Consider the following 21365-nt stretch of genomic DNA (forward strand, 5'->3'; position numbering starts at 1 on the left):
AGATAAAGTGTAAGGGCAAAAGAAGAACAGTTACACTGTATTACTGAGAAGAGATGGAGCATTTTGCAATTAGTGATACAGGACTAATGGTGACTGCCAACAACTGCATTTAAGGTAACACTTAGAGATCTTCAGTAGAATGAACCTTGATCCCAATGGGCAGCATTTTCAGGAAATCATAATGTATTGTCACATACAGAGGCCTCCAGTACAGGAAAAATGTGCAGCTGTTGGATAGGGCCCAGAGGAGGGTCACAAAGATGATCAGAGGGCTGGAGCACCTACCTATGAAGTCTATGAAGGCTGAGGGAGCTGGGCTTGTTCAGCCTAGAGAAGGTTGTGAGACCTCATTGCAGCATTCCAGTACTTAGAAGGGGATTATAGAAAGGAGGAGAAGCAAATTTTTACTCTGGTAGATAGTGATAGGACATGAGGGAATGGTTTTAAGCTTAAGCAGGGAAGGTTTAGATTGGATGCAAGAGGGAAGTTCTTTATATGAGAGTGGTGAGGTGCTGGAACAGGCTGCCCAGAGAGGCTGAGGATGCCCATCGCCAGAGGTGTGCAAGGCCACGTTGGATGTGGCCATGGACAGCCTGGTCTCATATTAGATCTGGAGATTGGTGGCCCTGCATGAAGCAGGAAGGTTGGAACTTGATGCTCCTTGGGGTCCCTTCCAATCCAAGCCATTCTACCATTCTATGATTCTATACACAGACAACAAGTAAGGTGCAAAAATACAAGCCCTGAGGTCAAAAGGACACATCCCAACCCCCTCCCCACCATCACCCGTCCAACTAACTGCCCGCCTTCAGTGAGGCGGGGCCCACCAGATTCGGAGGGGGCGGAGGCGACGACAAAGCCGAGAAGACCGAGCCACGCCCGTGACCGTTCTCCCCCCCGCCTCCCCCCGCACACACTCCACACACACACCCCACACAAAACGCTGCGGTACCGCCCGCTCCCTCTCCGCCTCCGCGAGGCGGGGTCAGAGCTGAGCGGCACGGGCGGCGCTTTGCCTTTCGCCTCCTCAACTGCTTTGTCCCTCTGGGCGGCCCGTAGCGCCGCCGTCACGCCTGCCATCATGGAGGGAGCCGGGGCTTCCTCCGAGGCGTTGCGCTACGCCGAGTACGCTAGGGGCCCTACGGGCGCCGGCAAGGGCCAAACCGAGCTGGACCGGAGACTGGTGAGCGCGCTGAGAGCCGGGCAGGCAGCGGGGCGGCACCGCAGCGAGCTGTGCCCTCGCAGCGTTGTTCCCTCGGGGCTGGCATCCGCCACGGGCAGGGAGGGCGGCGTTGGCCCCCCGCCCAGGGCCAAGCCTGGTGGGATCGCAGTCTGTTCCCGTTTAACGCGGGGTTAAACGTGGGGTTCTGTCAGCCACGGGGAAGCTGAAGTTGTGTGGGAGAGGCGGGATGTCAAATCCTTCCACACTGCGTGAGTTCTACTGGGGCAGGCTCTAATTTCTGCTGGTTTTGTGGAAGTCTAAGCGAAAAAAGTCACTCTCTCCTGGCAGCTCGTCATCTGGGAGAGGCTGAGCGAGGACCAGCGCTGGGGTTCACACGTTGAGGTTCAGAGATTATGAACAGCAGTAATTACGATCCCCATAGCAAAAAGGGAAGGAAGTCCATCCGTAAGCCTCCAGGTGCTGAGATACTGCATTCTTTTACATACAGCCGTACCTGCTCATCCATGGTTAGTATGGGTAGAGACGTAGCATCCCAGTGGTGGTTAGGTGGTTAGAGGCTACTGTCAAAAGATGGGAACATAAATTAATTTAAATGACTACATCTCTTCTAAGTATTCTGACATGGGGCAGCTGCTGGGCTCTTCTCACAAGAGAACACTCCTGCAGCTCCCCAGCTACCCACAGCCTTGCTATGTAAGCCCAATGTACCTCATCTTGCTACAGAATAACAGAGTATGGTTGCAGAGGTGAAATGGGATAACACACATCTACACCTTCAGGGCTGAAAGAGCTCTGTTCCCAAACTGAATTTTAAGTTATGCAGGATGATAACTGAAATCACTTGTTCTAGGTCAATATACTTGTTTTACTGAAACATTCAGAGGTTTGAAGTGACAGAAAAACAACAGTGAAAGCGTAGAGTCCATGAAGACCGCTGCAAGAATTCATTAATAATGAATACCTATCTAGGAAGGCTGGTTGAATTCTTGACATTAACACTTCTGCTCTGGTACAGTCCCCTGTGAAAAACTGTCAGAAACTTATAAGTTTGTAGTAGTTTTGTATGTAAAACCAGAAAGTTACTATAAAATAAAATGAAGTAAATTTACTTGAAAATTGGGTGTGTATGGAGATGAGCTTTTAGCTGAAACTAGTTTTAATTTATTATTGGAAAATAAATTTCAGAGGGAGGTGAGAATGGATAGAAAGCATTAAGTTATGAAATCAAATCTGTTGCAGGTAGTTTATGATATAATCCCAATGTATCCAGCTCCATATAGAGCTAATTAGGTGGTTTGCTCAAAACTTTCTAATAAACTCTGAAGCCTTCTAATAAACTGTAGCTACTCTTCTGGGGAATAGCAATCTTCTTCTAACTTCCATGCCAGATGCAGTCATTTATTTGAGGTCTAGAATTTTTAAATAAGGGAAAAAAAGTAGCCTTGGAAATAGTTCTGTATGCTTGGTTAATGTCCTTGTGAGTTCTAACTTTTAGTAGCATACATACAGTTGTTTAAAAAACAAACAAACACCTTTTTAAAACGAAGTTTCTAGTTAAGCATATTACATTCATGCATTTACTTGAATTCAGGTACATACTCCCTATTTTGCCTATTCACAGTTAACCATGGACTACTACCAAACTGCTGTCCAGCCCATCAGAACAAATAATTGTTTTTCTCTATGCTTTTTATTCCATTTCACTATAGCTTTCTGTGACCCCCCAAAAATATAGAGCCCTTGTTCTATGTCTTAAAGCTAGGTGTTAAAAAAGCAGAATACTTTTTGTTTGACCAAGGAGGATGTTTTCACTGGTTGCAGTAGGAGAACCAGAGTATAAAATCCAAATCTTGTGCAGGCAGGTGTGTTTTAACATTCATAAAGTTTATTCTCGTAGCTTGTTGTTAGATGTAACAGTGTTGTGCTGAAATTTTAGAATTTGCATTTCTAATATGCATTTGAAATACCCTTTTATGTTTTTATCATCTTTTTTTCTACTTCATAGAAGAGAAAGCTGTAAAGCAGAGTGCTGTGGTTTAGGAATATCTTACTCTTCCCAGTTGCTTCTGCTTAAAAAGATTAAGGCTACAGGGAACTTACATATTAGTGGATTAGTTCTTGGATCTCTGTATGAAATGGTGTCTGGTGTGCACCTTTACATACAGTGTTTGTCAGTATGCTTTATCTTCTTTTGTTTACCAAATACTCTGGTAAGTCATGTCCTGTGGTTGCCTTTCTAATGGATGTATTTCCTTATAGACATTTCTCTAAAGATGAAAAAACAAAACTTTGCAAATTTAGCAAAACTTTGTTTTACTGTTATCTGTATCTTAGAGGTTTTGTTACTAAAACTAAACTTCATAATAAAAGACTGAGATCAGCAGAATAGCACAGGGTTGATGACTAACCTTTGGGAGCTGATTCATTGAATAAAGAAAGGGACAGATGTTACTTTTTAATCTTCTATTTCTTTATTTTCCCCTCTTGTATCTTAAGGAATGTTTTCTTATATAACCTACATAGTTAAAAAAATTTAAATCACCTTCCCCTCCCCTCTCCCTCCAAAAAAGCCAATTTTGCCACAGTTGAAGTCAGTGAGTGTTTATTAATATTCTGAGCCTTTGAATCTGAAATAACATGCATGTTAAAGCAATGTGAGCCAAAAAAGCTCGTGGTGGTAGATACGAGAGTGAGTTGCTTTCCCTTCATATTGACAAGAAGAGTGCCTATAATTAAAGCTTTATGGTCATAAGAATAAAATTTGCTGCTGTATATTTTGAAGTTCCAGACTAACCTTGATTTTTCCTTCTAAATAATCATCTGAGTTAAGTGAGCGTGGAAAAGAAAACTGGGACAGACTGGACTTCACCGTAAGTAAAGTTACCATTAACTTAAAAAAAGACTCCGTGCTAGTAAAAGATGAACTGTGCAATCTTTGTTCTATTGATTTAAATTCAGTTTTTATTGCAAGTATATAGTTGGCATATACTCACACCATAACAAACATTCAGGATGTTTTGAGGTGACAAGTTACCACTGTGGCTAATAGGTAGCAAGTGACTCTTTTCTAACCTGCTGCTAACATAAATAAGGGAAGTTACTTTGTTTTGATGTTTCTTAGCTTTTTGTATAGTTTTATCTCACCTGTAAACATGGGCAGTCTCTTATGGCTCTGTGGCTTGATCACCCCATTGCTTTAGCTACTTTTCTGTCTGGTCTTCAGATTGCTGTTGGTCCTGCTTACCACTCCTATCTTAGAACTACTATCACACTTATTTTTTTTTTTAAGTGCTGCTTTTCACTAGCTTTCCTATAACTGCTTGTGCATTCCACTGAGACTGAAATAATATACCCCAGTGGACACGGTTCTCAGGGAACTCTACAGTGCTTACAGACCACTCTGCAAAAATACTTAAGCAATTTCTGTGCAGAGCTGATGGAGTCCAAGTATCATTTATTAGCCTGATGTCAATGTTCTGCCTTTACCTGTGACGAGGTGTCTCTTACCAGTGGTAGTGTACCTTGTTGTAAACTGCTGACATAAACTACCTTTTGGTGGCAAGTCAAGAATAAATTAATTTTGACAAGCACAGGCTAATAAATATTATTTTTTTCCAATATGATCTATTTCACACGTTGTTGGGCTCTTAATTGACTGTAACCACTTAGTAAGAGATTCTCACAGTCAGTCTGAATGAGTCAAGAAAAGTCTCTACTGTATGTAAATCTGTGATCACAAGCCATGGAACAGAATAATATATAATTTCTTTAGAGTTTTGGTATTTCTAGAAGTATTGTGACTGTTGCTGGTTAGTCTTTAAACAGAGGGATTAGAAGAATCTCTTAGAGTTTTCATATTTGAATACTGAGAGCCTGGGAAAACTGATCTGTGTGAAGAAGTGGAAAAAACTTTAATGAGGAGATGAACGGTGTGCTTCACTGTTTTATTTCCTTTACCATCTGATGTAGCATCCTTTTATTTTTCATGGCCTGAAGATGAAGGGAAACTGCAACTGGAAGGAACAACGGATATTAAACTACTACATTATTTTTACATGCTTACATTCAGACATGAATGCTAATATCAGGACTTCAGTCTACGATAAAATGGAATAGAGTGGTGACTTTAAAGCACCTCTGGGCAAAACTCCTTCAGTCTTAACTTTGGAGCTCCACTCCCAGCATGTGTAGAGTTTCTTTGTTTTCTTTTTTTCATACCAGAAGCCTCTCAGCAACTGCAATACTATGTTATGCTCATGGTCAGGATAGTCCACTCATAGAATCATAGAATGGCCTGGGTTGAAAAGGACCACAATGATCATCTAGTTTCAAACCCCCTGCTATGTGCAGGGTCACCAACCACCAGACCAGGCTGCCCAGAGCCACATCCAGCCTGGCCTTGAATGCCTCCAGGGATGGGGCATCCACAACCTCCTTGGGCAACCTGTTCCAGTGTGTCACCACACTGAGTGAAAAACTTCCTCCTAACATCTAACCTAAACCTCCCCTGTCTCAGTTTAAAACCATTCCTCATGGTCCTATCTCTATCCACCCTTGTAAACAGCCGTTGCCCCTCCTGTTTATATGCTCCCTTCAAGTACTGGAAGGCCACAATGAGGTCTCCCCAGAGCCTTCTCTTTTCCAGGCTAAACAAGCCCAGTTCCCTCAACCTTTTCTGATAGGAGAGGTGCCCTATCCCAGTAGGATGGTATCCGATAGGAAGTGCTTTAGCTGAAATATGTGGGATCCAGAACCTAGATGCTGGGGAAGGCAATTTCTTATAGATGGACTCAGAGAAGGCTGCTGATTCTTCTGTTCTGAAGTCAGTGCAACAAGCAGCAGTCACTGTCACCTTCCTTCACAGCCAGACAGGAGCTACTGGCTGTGGTGGAAGTGCCGCCATTTTGCATAGCCACCTGATTGCAGGGAAGATTGTTGACCTGTGCTCTAGCCCCTACTAATGCAGCTCTGGAAAGCTTAAAAACCCCTATTTCCCAACTCTTCCCCTACTCTGCCTGGGAATGAGATTGACTACAAGAGTTTTAGCCACGGTAGCTACATGACACTAAATGTACTTTTTGGGACACATCAAAATTTGGGCATGCAGTTCCGCTCTCAGATTTGTTGGTAGAAAATCTATAAGTCAGCTATTGGATAAATGCAGAGCAGAAAACCATCCAGAGGAGAATCAATCTGGTGATAAAAACATTTTCACTGTTGTATGTTTTGAAATCCAGCTAAACAGGCCTAATCTGATTTCTCTTGCTTCCTGGGGAAAAGTTCAAGGCATTATTAAACTATCAGATATGAACAGATACTACGATACACCAGATACTCAGACTTGCAATGTTCTTTATCCTTGAATTCTGGAAATGATTGAGAAGTTGGTTTGGATCCTTATCGTTTAGAGGCTACTTGTTCAACATGGAGATATTTCCTATAGTCCTTCTTAAGTTTCCAGACCTTCAGGCGTTGTGGAGAAAAATATACAAGCCCTATTTGGGATTTTTGAGTTAGCAGGAGGTAGGAGTTAGTACTGAATCAGATGTTCAAATCTTTTTGTGGGTTTGGTTGCAAGAGACTTAAAGCAAATTTAAGACTTTTAGACCTACAGCAAATTTAATCCAATAATGAAAACTGTCTGAAAACTGTCATACAAATATTTGTACTATAATTTAAGCATTCAGACAGGGGTTGACAGTAAATAATGAGAAGAGATTACCAGGCTCTGTGTCTGACTGTGGCTTCCATGAGTCAAAGGGTGAACAATGGAAGACACTAATGTTTGTGGCTGCAGCTGTGGGATGGGACTGTTTTGTTCCCCATGGTTTTGTGATAAACTAATACTTTCTTTTATGGTGAAAGAATACTTTTTTTTATTGCTTCAGATTGTGTTGAAATAGTCTTTGCATAAAAATTCCAGTAATCCTGAGCAGTGTCTGCCATGTGTTTTTTATTTCATACTGTGTGATGCTTTGTTAGTGTTTATTCACTGATTTGCTAATCCAACTTAAACCTGAAACACTGGCATAGGTTAATGGGGCAGTGCTGTGAGATTTGATATAGCCTTTGGTAAAAAGACACATACTTTATATTTCGTATAAATTATATATTAAATGTCCACAGCATACATCAAAAATACTTACTGTTAAAGATGCATACATTCCAAATGAGAATGTACAATTCATTCTGATTCCTATTTTCTTGCTTTAGGCCAGATCTATGATAGCAGTTGGACTCGGTGTGGCAACTGTTGCATTTGCAGGTAAGCTAAATTACCAGCTGACTGTGGATCTACTTACCTGCCTACTGCTATTTCCAATGAGGTTTTTATGAATACCACTTGGGAAGTGGCTGTTGCTCAAGAGCTGTGGAGAATTGTGTCCATTTGTAGTTCCCATCCCTTCAAAATTCTTGATACATTTTCCAAAATTCTTTTGGAAAAAGTCACTGCTAGAGAAACTTGTTTTGTGGGCAGCAGTGAAAAGGTTCTGCATGCTCTTTGTCTGCAGAATGTAACATAAAAGGATTATGCTATTTTATACGTATATATAAGGGTGTTGCAAGGTGAGGCTCTTTCTTACAGAAGAGTACAGCAGATCTAGTGGTGTGAAAGCGGTGCTTGACAAATTCAAACATGGAAGAATGAAAGATTTTAGTGGTTACAGTTATACATCATATTAACCTGTTCCTGTAGTACCTTGTTTGTTACCTGAACTCTGCATCTGGATTTGTTTTTCTGAACACAGGTCGTGGGCTTAATGTGATTTACATGCTGATTTATTCAGATGGGATAAGTGTGGTCTATTCTAGTTTTTTAAATACACGGATCAATTTCCATTACTTTCAGGATGTAAACTCAGCCATGCTCAGCTGTGTGCAAATGCATGCGCCAAGAATAGATGCATGTAGATACATCCTAATACAAAAAAATTCAGCTGGTATTTTGTGAGTGCAGCTGTTTTATTTTAATTAGTGGAAGTAGAGACAAGATACTTGTGATGCACATCTATTAAGAAGCCAATTAATATCTATATTCTTGTATAGAAACAGAAGACAGTAGAAGTGGAATTTCTTCTGTTGGTTAAGATGAATTAGTAGTGACCAATAACAATGAGGTGGTAATTGTAAGTTTTAAGAAGGTGAGGTAATATATTATTAATACATGGCAGCATTTCAGCAGTGGAACTCTAACAGGGGTTTTGATTTCTGTGTTAGCACAGGCAGATATAAATGGCTACAATAACTTACAGAGATATCCTATGTTTTAAGACTGAAAGCAGGATGTTCTGTAAGTAAGGGAGAGCCACGTCTTATAAAAATGTTTTTTTCCATTATATTTAATAACAAATTACATTCCTAATAAATAATTAATCAAAACAAAAATTGAGGGGATAAGACCTACAGGGAAAGCTACCAGTAACAGTACTAATTTTAATTCTTAAGTTGGTAGACCTTCTTTGTGCTTCAGAGAACAAAGTCTAATATAGATTCATGTACCCTTTCTTAGCTATATACGTTCACTGCCATTTGGGAGTTGAATGTCTCTGAATCCCAGAAGGTCTTCTCTTTGTAAGAAAATAAAATGTAGAATGTACAAAATATGTCATTAAGCATACAACATTACACCAGGAAACATGTATGTGGATTTTTTTTTTTTTGAAGACATAACCTTTGAATGTTATTTAATAAATAATGCATATCCAAAGCTAATGTTCTTATTGCACTTTATCTTAAAGTTCACAATGCTGATAACTTCATTTGTCATATTGAAATGCATTTAAATCTTATTTATTTATGCACAAACACAGTGGATGTTTGCAGACCATGACTATGTTTTTATATTATGTGTATTACCTCCCCACACATTCTCAGTATAACGACTGAAAAATGTAAACCTTTGCAAGTTTATCACAGGACTTTTGTTCAGGACTTCTGCTGGGCAGAATCCAAAATCAGACACTGAAGGAATATTTTGAAAAGCAGTAAAGTGCAAAGGTACCATACAGAAAATAAATGGAATGAGAAGGTGAACAATGAAGAATGATTTTTTTTTTATAATCCAAAGTTCTTTCTGCTTCAAGCTGATGAACAGGTGTCAGACACTTTGTGTATGTGTGTGTTTAAATGTCACTTATGGTTTCTTTTGACTTCATTTTTTTCAGGTCGTTATGCATTCCACCTTTGGAAGCCATTGGGGCAGGCAATTACAGAGACAGCAAAAAAGATTTCAACTTCTGTAAGTTTGGATGTTACTTGATACCAGCTACATCTATTTATATGTCAGATATTTAGAAGGAAGTCATTTTATGTTGAATATTGCAAATGCCAGCTAGATTTTTTTTTTCCCTGGATTGGAGTACTCCTTGCTCTGTATGTTCTGTCATTTATTAGATATATTTTTAAGATCATCTAATAAACTTCTAGGACGGGTTGCCAGAGAATAGAGGAGCTTGTTTTCTTTGTTTGCAACTCACATGTGAACAAGAAAACAAGCACTTCCATCTCTTTGCACATCACTTGTCTTTTTCTTGGGGCAGTTCCAAACTTATTCTCAGTTGCAGAGTGTATGAGCCAGATGCGGTGTTACAGAATCATAGGGATTGGAATGGATGTCTGGAGATCATCTAGTACAACCTCCCTGCTAAAGCAGGTTCCCTAGAGTGTTCCTGGATCAGTTTTCACTCCCTGTCCCTATGCTGCATTGCTATTGTGAGACCAACATCAATTTCATTTTTCCCTTTCTAAAATCAGTTTTGGAGAGGTTCCCATGTTGCCTGCCAAAACAACAGAGGGGACTTTAGGTACTGTGAATTAAATTGCTTTTATGTGATGTGGATACAGTCTGATGTAAAGGCTTGCTAGAAGTAGCAAGCAATAAGGACATGCGGCTTCGGAGGTAGGGAGTGCTTCAATTCTTCGTCCTCCCTCTCCAGAAGTTTTACTCCAACACATCTATCCATTTGTTAGATACAGGCTAAAGAATCTAAATTTAGACATTTGCATGTAAGAATTCAGGCACTGACTCTTTAACATATGGAAATATGACATACTACTGCACAGAGAGGTGTCTGTTTCTAGGAAACTGTACCCTTCCGAACCACTTTGCTGGCTGAGCCAGTCTCACTACAGGTCTGTTTTCCTTTATGACTTTCAGGGTACTGCAGAATTCACTAACAGGAGATTCTGAATTCTCAGTGTTCCTAGTCTCAGGAGCAGAATCTATTTCTGCCTTCATATCCTGCCTTAAAGCCCAGAGTTCTATGTTTCTCTCCAGCAGAATATTCTGTTACTGAACTTGAAAATACAGTGAGCAGCAGAAGACATGAGATCTGCTAGATAAAGTAAAAACTTATTTAAATTTAATTAAAACAATAGAAAGTGAAAATACTGTATACAAAGATCCTAGCTAAGTACTTATTTTCCAGACTTCTTTTAGCAGCATCATGTGATTTTGTTTGGGGGGATTTGAAGCTGCTGTATATAAACTGTGGTATAGCAGTTTCATCATGTCTCTTTACAGTATAGTGTTCTCTAAACTGTGCTGACAATGGAAATCAAGCAGTCAGTACTTCTACTGATGTTTACTGGAGAAAGAATCATTTGTGACAGTCAGTGTCTAGGCTTAGTGCTACTTCACTGTAGTGCTTGAAGGTTCCTCACTTGGTCGCTGTATTTTTCAGTGGTTACCTTAGCTTTCCAGAATCAAACCCTGTCCCTCATCACACCCTTTTTAGGAAGACTGTGAAGCAAGCTGCCTGTTTAAAAAGCTAATTGGTTTTACTTTAATAGCTATACCTTTCTTTGTTGAATCAATGGTATTTAGAATTCAGCCACAAACACAACAGTTCTAGGCAACATTGTTAAAAACTCCAAGTTCAATAGTCCTGAAAATTTTAAGTTCCAGAAGAAAGGGTCTCTTTAATGCTTTGCTGGAGATGTTTGTACTCAGTTTTTTTTTGTTTGTTTGTTTGTTTGTTTTATTTGACCTGTTTCTGCTCAGATGCACCTATCTCTAAATTAAGAGCTAACAGTAGCAATCATCTCTTACAATATCTAGTCCATTTTACTTTTTTTTTTTTTTTCCAGGCGAAGTTAAGGAAGTTAAAATTGATATCAGCAAGTATCACATTACTTTATGGCACAGCTTCTAAATAGGTGTTTTGTTGTGTCTTTTGTGTGTACATGCATTTGTTTTTTTCTTCCAGCATTGTTTACAGTTTTCAGTTGATGATTATGTCAGTAGTGGAACAACACATAGGTTATCAGAAAAAAACACCACTTCGTGTAATATGATGTGATGTCTGGTTTCAGTTATGAATATCACTTCTCTTGCATGGAAATAGTCACTCTTTTGATGTATTGTGCCATAAAAAGTATCGTGAAGATGTCAGAGTCCAAATGAGTAGGATTTTCTTAGCTGACTGCCTAATGCTAAAATTTGCAAGAATGAATACACATCTGCTGAGCAAGTCCAGACATTTTCTGTTTCTCCCTTAACCTTTAAATAGCAGTATTTGCTTACATAAGTTGCTAAACAGTGACAGCATACACGGAAATGAAGCAAATTAAATGGTAGCTCCCCTGCCCCTCTCCAATGGCAAGAAGAAATGCAGAGCTTATTCTAATGATTTTTCCAGTACAAAAATTCTTTGCAATAGCCAGAGTTAAATAATAGTGTCTGGAACTGTGTGCACATCAGGAAGTTGCCATAGCAGAAAAGTATCTGAATGTAGTTTCTTTTCACTGCAGTCATTACTAGAAATTGTCATGTTTTTCTCAATTTTAATTTGAATAGTATGGAAAAGTTGTTTTATTTTGGACCTAGAAATTTGCTGAGATATTTCCTAAAATGAAGACTTGATGTTTCTTCCCCTTATTCTAACCAAGGGGAACAATGACTTTACATCTAAATTCCTTTTGCTTTAAATTCTGTTAAAGATCAAGATCTGAATGTAAGAAATTCATTATCCTTATCCTGTGCTTCACTTCTGAGAAGAAAATGTTTTTTGTTGACCACTTCCCCTGGCTGATTTTGAAAGTTCATGTTTGTTTATTTGCCAAAGGACATAAAAAAACCCATAATTTCTTATTTCATTCCTCTTGAAAGCGAACTGAATGAAAGCTTCCTGAAGTTAGAACAATTTCAAGGACGAGTGCTTTACAAACATGAAAAAGTATTTCTGAATTTAAGCCTATAGCCATTCCTCCTTATTCCGTGAGTTCAAATGAGCTATTTAAGTGATATCTACCAAGAACAGAGAGGAACTTTGTTAAGAGAAAATTCAAATATTGTTCTTCTCTACCTGAAGAGAGAACCAAGTGTGTTCTCTTATTTTAGAGCTGTGTGCTATGGATGAAGAGCAAGGACGAATTAACCTTTTCAGAAATCTGTCTGTATTTAAGTTTTTTGGAAGAAGTTCTGGAAAACACTTCACAGGGCATTTAGGTGTTCTTTTCTCTCCTGATTGTAGTAATTGTTCAGTGTCCTTGCAAATTTCTGTGTGGTTTTACATCTTCAAGGAAATTACCTGGTGGCCACTTAATTACCAAATTGTTTCCTCTTGGAGGACTGGAGAAACCATTTGTGTTCCCTGAGTTTTCCATACTCTAGCCTGTACTGAGTACTGTTACAGATGTGCTTTGTTTTACTCTGCAACTTTGGAATAGTTCCTCAACAGATTTTTGTTGTAGGTGCAAAGTGTTTGCAGTCAGATCAGTTTTGATGATAACTGAATTATTACAGAGACGATTATCTCATGTATGATTTGCAGTGGGGTGAAAAGAAGAAAAGTAAGATTTGCTTCAGACCATAGCAAACTACAACAAATCTCTTGGGAATTGCTGCCTTCAGAGACATTCTGTATTGGTAGCAATACCTGATTATTTCTGAAGCACGCTTTTGGGTGAATGTTGTTCCTGACCTTAAGCACTTTGCTTAGAGAGACCCTTGTAAATGCTTTAATGCTTTTGATATTACTTGAATTTGTATAAACGTAATGCAAAATTCTCACTGGATATGAATGGATATATTTAGTAGCTAGTGAGAAAAGTGTTTTATTAAGGGCCAGGCACACTTTTGCTTGGAGGTAAAAGGAACATTTAAAAATAATCTCAACTCTCAGGCTAGACTTCCGTACGATGGCTTATTTTTCCCCTACTAATGTTTGCATTGAGAAAAAAATTTCAATTTTGTTCAATAATTTCTGTGTGCCAGTTCCCAAAGGCTACATTTTGGAGCTACATCTGTTGCCACTGGAAATTCTGCATCTTAGGCTATTATTTGTGTAGCAATGGACTAGTCCCTTATTCTTCTCTAAGAAAGATTTGCATTTAGGAGATCATTGCTAACCACTAATAACTGTTCATTATTATTATTATTATTATTATTATTATTATTTTTAAGATTTATAATTGGCAAATACACTTTCAGCCTAATCTCTGGTCTCTATTCTTCCTTCCTTTCCTCTTAAAACAGTGACTAAAGTCACACTTGCTAATTCTTGGATGCCAGAACATTATCACTCTTGCCATTTTCCATTTCAGTGCCACCAAAGCTACTTTTAACAACTTTATCCCTTTCTCTTCCCTGCCTGCATGAACACATACATCACTTTATACTAGCATATACTTTGATTCTGGACTGTTTTGCCTGAAGGCAGGATTTTAATGATTGTAACTATTAATACCTCCGATTAGTACTAGAAGATTGTAAAAACACAGATAGCTATTTTTAAGTTGGCTTTTGTATGAGTTAACACCCTGGAGAAGTCCTTTCATATTATCTGTTTTCTACTCGTTCCATGTCTTCAAAGTAAGTTATAGATGAATGTTAGGCTCTCAATGGGGTGTAATAAATGTGATATAGGTCATGGCACCTCATACATGAAACTAATTATTACTTGTTTTGCCTTTTTTCTTTCTAGAGTCTCTCATTATACTATAAAGGAGGATTTGAGCAGAAAATGAGTAGGCGAGAAGCAAGTCTTATTTTAGGTGTAAGGTAAGTGTGCTGCATTAACATGGTTTTGTTTGGTGAGTATGGAATGAAGAAAATGCATATTGCAAGAACATAGAATATTCCGGCCAAAATCTTTTTTTTTTTTTCTTTTTTTTCCAAAGGCTTGTAATGGCTTATAAACCATTTTAATATTCTGCTTAAGCTAAAAAGCAAACAATAAAATACTAATAAAACATGTGACTTGTGTTTGGCTTGCAGGTTTGGTAACATACTGCAGTGGAGAATTGGTGCTCTTAAAATAGTCAGAATAGCACATACTGTGCTAATTAGTGCAATCACATGGCTTGATTTCCAATAAAAACCTTGAAATGAGCAATATTGTAGATTATAGTGATGAAGAAGGAAAACAGATCAATTTTGCTTTTTTTTTTTTTATACAATGATTTTTTTTCCTTTCTATACTCTTTGATTTGTATGGATTAAGAGAGTTGCAGCGTACTCCAAGCATAAATACATTGAGAGACTTGTCATTTAGATTGGGTATAGGAAATTACTTCCAGACTGAAGAATCAATAGATTTTTGAGTAGAAGTTTTTCAGAAACATGGATGGCCAACAGTAGCACATGTCTTAGTGTTTCCTGTAAAACAAAGGGTGAGTTTGAGTGATCAGATCCAGCTGAGAAGAGTGGATCTGACCTGAGGTAGTGGATTTTCTGATTTAGATTAGTTCTTAATTTTAAGATGAGGAATAAATAAGAAGGATGGTTTGAATTATCTCTGGAAGTTAGGTGGTGAAAATTGGGGCTTAGAAATAGCACACAAACAAGATTATATTTGCTTCTGACATAATGGAAATATGCAGAAGTAGCATTCATTTTAAGAATTTGTAAAATAAATGATAAAATTTTCTTGAAATATGTCATGCTTGCACACAGAATAGCAGATTTATAGGAATGTTATATAGAAATATATCCTTGGACCTATAAGTTTGATAATATATTAATATTTTCACTTACTTTAGAAGGGCACATTCTGTGATGTTCCAGAGTAGCACTGCAGCTCATTAAAGTGTGTTTACTGTGGCAGTGCTTACTCTGAACACTACTCATGTACATGTCTGAAATTTCCTCACATCTGTAATCAGTCCCCTGTTAATTTTTTATCTTAATAGCTTGAGTCTGAACAGTGACACTGCTTGATGTGTTTGGGCTCAGTCTTTCAATTAGCATTCATAATCAGATACAACTAAAGTCCTTAATGTTTAAAGGATTGAACCTTTAATTGTGTAGCTGTGTGGCTAATATCTTTATAGGAAGTTCTCACACTGCTTGAAAAGAACTCTTACAGCCCAGTTTTAAGTCAGTTTACTATAGTGTATGTATAGAAGGGCCACCAAAAAAAGCAAGAAAGTTTTAATATGTTATGAAAGCTGCCAGACTATGCAAGAACTAGGTTGTCTAGAGATTGATCTTACTATTCTATCTTTTGTTGTCTTGTCATTACCTCCAAGTCATACTAAATTTTTAAGCAGAGGCTTTATTCATTATTTCAAGTATATGTATGGACACTCTGTAAGTAATAAACATGAGCCATGATAAAGGTGAACATCTGAATTGGGCCCTGGGCAACTTGATTTAGTACTTGATCTAGTGAATGGCAACTCTGTGTGCAACAGGGATGCTGGAACTTGATGATCCTTGAGAATCCTAGTATCTAGTCTAAATCTACCCTCTTCCAAATCTTAAGGTTTATTTTCTGAAGAACTGGTTGCTGAAATTCAGTACAACCTGGCAATAATTTTAACAACTGTACACTCAGTAGGAGGAGGTGTTGGTAGGAAACATGGGGGGAGTGTCTGAGATGAGGTAGGAAGTAAAAATATTAGGAGTTTTTTTCTAAACCTAAGGCAAAATTATTTTGCAGTAGCAAAATACAGATGCCCTAAGAATAATGGTTTACTGCTATGAAATCAATAATGCTAAATTTCTGAAGTGTGTGATAACTCTCCTCACAAGCCAGGTTCTAAGCCCCTGACTATTATGGTGGCTTTTGATGAGCCTGCTCCCCACCACCATGGTCCTTTCCAGCCTCACCAACTTTCCTCTGACTGAAGGGTCTGTCATTTGTGGGAATGGTCAATACATCTGAACGCAGGGCTGATGTTCAGGAGGAGCTGGGCAGCCTCTAAGAAGAGGCCCATCAGCAAGGACACAGATGGCTCAGGTTGTGAGGTTGCACCAGTTCAACAAGAGCATGATTTTGACATGAAGGTATTTTTTTATGATGCCATTTAAGGTTTTAGAGAGCAGTCTTTAGAGCCAGATAAGCAGTATGTCATTAACTAATCAAAATTATATAAAATACTATATTTGCAGTTGCTTGTTAGGACAAAACTGCATGATTTTCCATAATATGCAGCTGCAACTTTTCCAGGTAAATGTTGCCCATCTGAAGTAATGCTTTATTATATTCAGGTTTTATTGTTACAGTGAGAAAATACTATTAAACAACAGATTTACAAATAAAAATATGGGTATATTTTATTTCTAGCTATCTGATAATAAATCATCTTTATGGTTTGTAGTTCAAGGCTTCTGGTTAGTTCTCACTTTGTTCAATTGAAATGTTCTTTTTTGCAGATTTTTACATTTTTTGAAATGTTCTATGAAGTATTGTTGTAACATACCCTAATTTTCCTGTGATAGTAAAATAATTAGAGGTTGTTTGCCGTGGGAGTTAGGCTGATATCTTGCATTCAAACTCTACCTACAGAAAAATTAATTACTGTTTCATTTCTGCATGCTAACAAATTACAAAAAACCAAGCCATTCAAACTGTCCTTTTGCATACCAGAGCCTACTGTGCTGGTATATTGCATCCATAAGTGGTTATTTGTCTGGTAAGGTACATATTTAATTTAGTTGGAGTACATATTTTATGTATCTGTCATTGAAGGAAACAACATTATGTAGCTCTTGTAAATCAACATGTCCCTGAATGCAACACGTTGAACAGCTTTGCAAAAAATAACAGATAGTTGTTTTTTCCTAGGCTCCAACAGAAAGTATTTATAGCAACTATAAAAATATTTACAGTAGAACAAAATATGATAATATTAAATATTTGATGTTTTGTCATTGGTCATATAAATACCTGTTTTCTAGGAGCAAAGATTTTCTGCATTTGATGATAAGAATACCAACCAGCTATATTCCAGAGCTGTTTTTTCCCCCAAATTATGTATTTTAAATGGCTGTGGGTTTATTAAGTTTGAAGAAAAAAGAAAAAAAGCAGCAAAAATGGAAGGATGTTTGCATGTGTCAAATACAAAGGCTTTTTTAAAAATGTCCTCGGTGTGACTTACATCCCTTTGTTAATATTGCTTCCTCAAAGATGCAATTTTATGTTTTGTCCACAAGATGGGGAAAATCTCAAGTTTTAATTATTTTTGAAGCCAGTATAAACTGCTAATTTATGGCCTGAATGCAGTGGAATTTATGGTAAGCACTTCAATTTATTTTTGCAGTCCATCTGCTGACAAGGCCAAAATCAGAGCAGCCCATAGAAGAATCATGATCTTGAATCATCCTGATAAAGGTAAATATTTATTTATTTATTTTAATCAAAGCTGGGAAGGAAGAGCCCTAAATGAGATCCTTTCCGTTTACTGATTGTATAAATAACAGTGCTGTATGAAGTTTATTTATAGACTTATGCTTCTGTGCATCGTATCTCAGATTAAGTAGACTGATTTCCAGGCTTTATGAACCCCAGCTTTAACCAGTTTCTTTAAGGTTTTCTTAAGGTGCTGCTTCAGGTAGGACTACGAGTTTGTGGATCAGTGCTCCACACACATACAAAAAAAAAACCACCACCACCACCACCAACAACAACAAAACAAAAACCAACTTCCTCCATACTATGAAAAAAATGAGCTGTAATATTTTTCTTAAACTCCTGTTCCTGTTTTGAAAGGAGATGGACCACTCACATGGAGGAAGGTAGCTTTCTGTGGGAAAATGTCTGCATAATTTCAGACTTCCTTGAATTCACTTGGAAAAAAAAAAATAAATGTAAAGCTGGGCACTGTTGCTTTACTAGTGAGGTTTTTAATGTAAATTTATCTTATAGAAAGGCTATTATTATAACTTTAACTACACTACAGCTGCTTGAGAAAGAAAGCCCATATGTTCATTGCTGTTTCTACTTTAAAATAACAGATGGTGAAGAGTTACGCTGTATTTCAGAAGTCAAAAGGCGAAATCATAGGGTTTTTGTATCTTTTTGAGAGAATTACAGGGCTCCCTGCTTCTATCCCATCTTAAAAGAATGGAAAAAGTAACTGACCACTGGCTGTGTAAAGTGTTTAGTCGATGTTGTCTTACTGTCTTCACCACTTGGATTTAATTCTAAAGTTTTCCTGCTTATTTGATGTCATGCTTCCATTTTTTACAGTTTTGTAATGTAGAAGTTACACATTTATTAAAAATGTAGATTTTTCTGGTTTATTATAATGGCCAGAGACTTATTAACCACTAGAGAATCTAAGAGGTCAAAAGTTTTTTGTAATGAATTTCAAAGTTTTCTTGTAGCAGCCATTGGAGACTTGAGCCAGAGTTGTGAATTTCCATGTGGATGTTGAGTTGCACTAAAAAAGCAGTTCCTTTTACAAAGATCATTTTAGGGGCCAATTCTTACAGCTGTAATGCACCTGCAGCTAGGCACAGTGTAGTTTTTGATGATGTAGTGAGCGTTCCTGTGTGCTATTAAGATGGAGCATTTTCTCTGCAGGAGCACCAGTTGAAGGGATTTGTGCCTCCATGCTGCCCCTGCAGCTCTTCTGTCATGGCCAAAGAGAAAAGTGTTGTCTAATGTCTTCAGCTGCAGAGCTAAGACCTAGAACAATCTTGAACATGTGGCATTGCAGAGAGATTTGCTTGCTTATATTTTCAACTTCATTTCTTCTGGCTCTGGTAGCACAGATGTGCTTTTAAAAGTAATATCCAACATTAGAATGTAATTCTACCAGCTGGCGTTGGTAGAAGAAAGATCAATAAATACAGATTTGAAAAGTTGCTCGTATTACCTGAGATTCAAAACACTGAAGACAGCATGATTAGAAATAAATCACTAATATATAGAAGTTTGCATAATAACATCCCTGGTGAACAGTACTAAAATGGTTGCTCATTAACCTTTGCACAGTTCGGTTTAAAAGTGTTTTTATATTGATATACTGTATGTTATTTTTTATATTTATTATTTATTCTATGAAAGAATGCTTGCTAACAGAAACAGAGGAAGAGATGAGCCTTTTGGACTTGCTTTAATTATAAACAAACACTTAGGCAATCATGAGATTGAATTTTCTCTCATTGGAGGGCTGCAAAATTAATATGGCACTTCAGGGTGTTTCAGGATGTGAACATAGTGAAAACACTTCTCACTGAATTGAATTTACTTTAAGATCCTGCACTCTAGTAATGTAGAAACTAAAGGCAAAGTTGAAAATTGCTTGGGATACATAGTTTATTGCAGTTTATAGTCCTTACTGTCTTCTTGTCAGGTTTTTGAAAGAAGCAGTACTCTGTGTAGCAGACAATTTTCTGTCCTTGCCCTGCCTCACTTTCCTCAAATGTCTTTGCTATTAGGACTGCATTCAAGCAAAACAAAGCATGAACAAGACAGCTGAAGTCCATTATTTTTTTCCAGCTGTTTTATTAGGCTATGAACTGACTTTATAATGATTTGGATTCCTGCAAAAGTGACCTGAAGAAGTCTTTGTTTTTACGAGCGTTTAGTGCTAGTTCTTCTGTGTGTTTTCTATCACTATCTTCTCTGATGAATGAAGAATTACAATTGAGCAGACCTCTTGGAAAAGGCTGGTTAATGTGCTGAGTAGTATTGCTGGAATCACGTTTTTATGTAAAAAAGAAATGAAGATATATAGGTGCATTCCTGTAAGTGGTAAGCTACTGATACAGACCTTGTAATGTTGTTTTCAGTGACTGCAGGCAGATGGTTGGCACTCAAGGGGAGAGTTAAAAAACAAACACAAAAAGACCACTGAACTGTAATCAAATTGTTAGATGGAGCGTAAAGCAATGACAGTGTTCAGGACTAGAAGTTAGAAGGCGTACCATGTTTAAATAGCTTTAATGTGACAGTTTCTGCCTGGTAATTCTGGGTGTCTAGAATAGGAGAGGCTTGGAGTATGCGTGCACATGCTTGATGATTTTGTCAAAATTATTTATAAAATGTTGCCTCTTAGTTTTTGAGGTGGGTTGACATAATAGCTATCTGCTTTAGATGAATGTTTGAGACAGCTGACCTTGCATACGTTTGCAGTAATGCTGCAGTAGAAATCTAAATCAAACCAGTGTGAAATGCTTTTAGATTTCAGACTTCTTTCCAAGACAAATTGTTTAGCTTTATTCTTAAGCGACTTCAGTTTTGTTTACATTCTTCATGTTATCTTATCAATTAGTTTTCTTTATGTCAGTGCCATTTTTTAATCTTTTGTATGAAAAACATCTGCTTAGGAAGGAAAAGCTAATAAAAGTGAGTGATAAAGGGATGCTGTAAGTGAAGTTGTTTGGTGCTCTGCACTAACATGTAAATGGTGTTTCTCTGCCTTTTTTCTTCCCAGGTGGATCACCTTACTTAGCAACAAAAATAAATGAAGCAAAAGACTTGCTGGAGTCCAGTACCAAAAATTGAAATCCTAAGACTTGCATCGCAGAAAAACAAAATAAAAAAACCAGCAGAAAACACACACAAAACCACCCTGCTTCTTATGCATTTTTCTCTGGAAGATTCAACAGATACAGTGTGCAACAGCTTTCATATCTACTTGTTCTGCGCAGTTGGTTAACAGTGTACTGGATGTTTATATTTATTGTTGAAATTAAAGATTTAAGACTATTTAAAAACAAACTGAATTCTTTTACAGCTATGTCTCAGTTTTAGTGTATTTCTAATGAATTCTGACACAGTGTATTTCTACTGAATTCTGACACATTACAAGCTTAGAGAATTCTCTTAAAATGTTTTTCTTTGGAAGTAGTACTTCTGTGAAACTTGGAACTTCTAAAAATTAAATGTGTCTTGAATATAGACTTTACCTTCATTGATGAAGATGATAATTGTCAGAAAATGTGTAATAATGTATTCAGTCAGTGCATGGGGTCATGGCAGACTCATATGGCAACTTTTCAGCA

General features: G+C 37.6%; 1 protein-coding gene across 3 annotated transcripts; it reads left to right on the forward strand.

Moving 5' to 3' along the window:
* Positions 1-1025: 1025 nt before the first annotated feature.
* Positions 1026-21081, forward strand: DNAJC15 (DnaJ heat shock protein family (Hsp40) member C15). 3 transcript variants are annotated; one of them, XM_031615726.2, is made up of 7 exons: positions 1071-1183; positions 1511-1689; positions 7397-7448; positions 9349-9422; positions 14110-14186; positions 17672-17742; positions 20795-21081. In XM_031615726.2, exons 2-7 carry the CDS (start codon positions 1576-1578, stop codon positions 20863-20865), a joined length of 459 nt encoding a protein of 152 aa, XP_031471586.2. In that variant the 5' UTR covers positions 1071-1183; positions 1511-1575; the 3' UTR covers positions 20866-21081. The 3 variants fall into 3 exon arrangements, with proteins under 3 accessions (XP_031471585.1, XP_031471586.2, XP_031471588.2); XM_031615728.2 differs by lacking the exon at positions 1071-1183 and adding an exon at positions 1198-1431; XM_031615725.2 differs by lacking the exon at positions 1511-1689 and having other exon boundaries at positions 1026-1183.
* The last annotated feature ends 284 nt before the right edge of the window (positions 21082-21365 follow it).

This window comes from Phasianus colchicus, chromosome 1 (genome assembly GCF_987193195.1).
Source record: "Phasianus colchicus chromosome 1, bPhaCol1.hap1.1, whole genome shotgun sequence".
NCBI classification, from domain to species: Eukaryota; Metazoa; Chordata; class Aves; order Galliformes; family Phasianidae; genus Phasianus; species Phasianus colchicus.

What these genes read in the sequence shown, in the direction of transcription:
- DNAJC15 (XM_031615726.2), top strand. Translation starts at nt 1,576, where the DNA reads ATGAACAGCAGTAATTACGATCCCCATAGCAAAAAGGGAAGGAAGTCC. An exon ending in GGCAACTGTTGCATTTGCAG is followed by an intron (nt 7,449 to 9,348) that starts GTAAGCTAAATT and finishes CATTTTTTTCAG; the next exon opens with GTCGTTATGCATTCCACCTT. An exon ending in CTTGAATCATCCTGATAAAG is followed by an intron (nt 17,743 to 20,794) that starts GTAAATATTTAT and finishes TTTTCTTCCCAG; the next exon opens with GTGGATCACCTTACTTAGCA.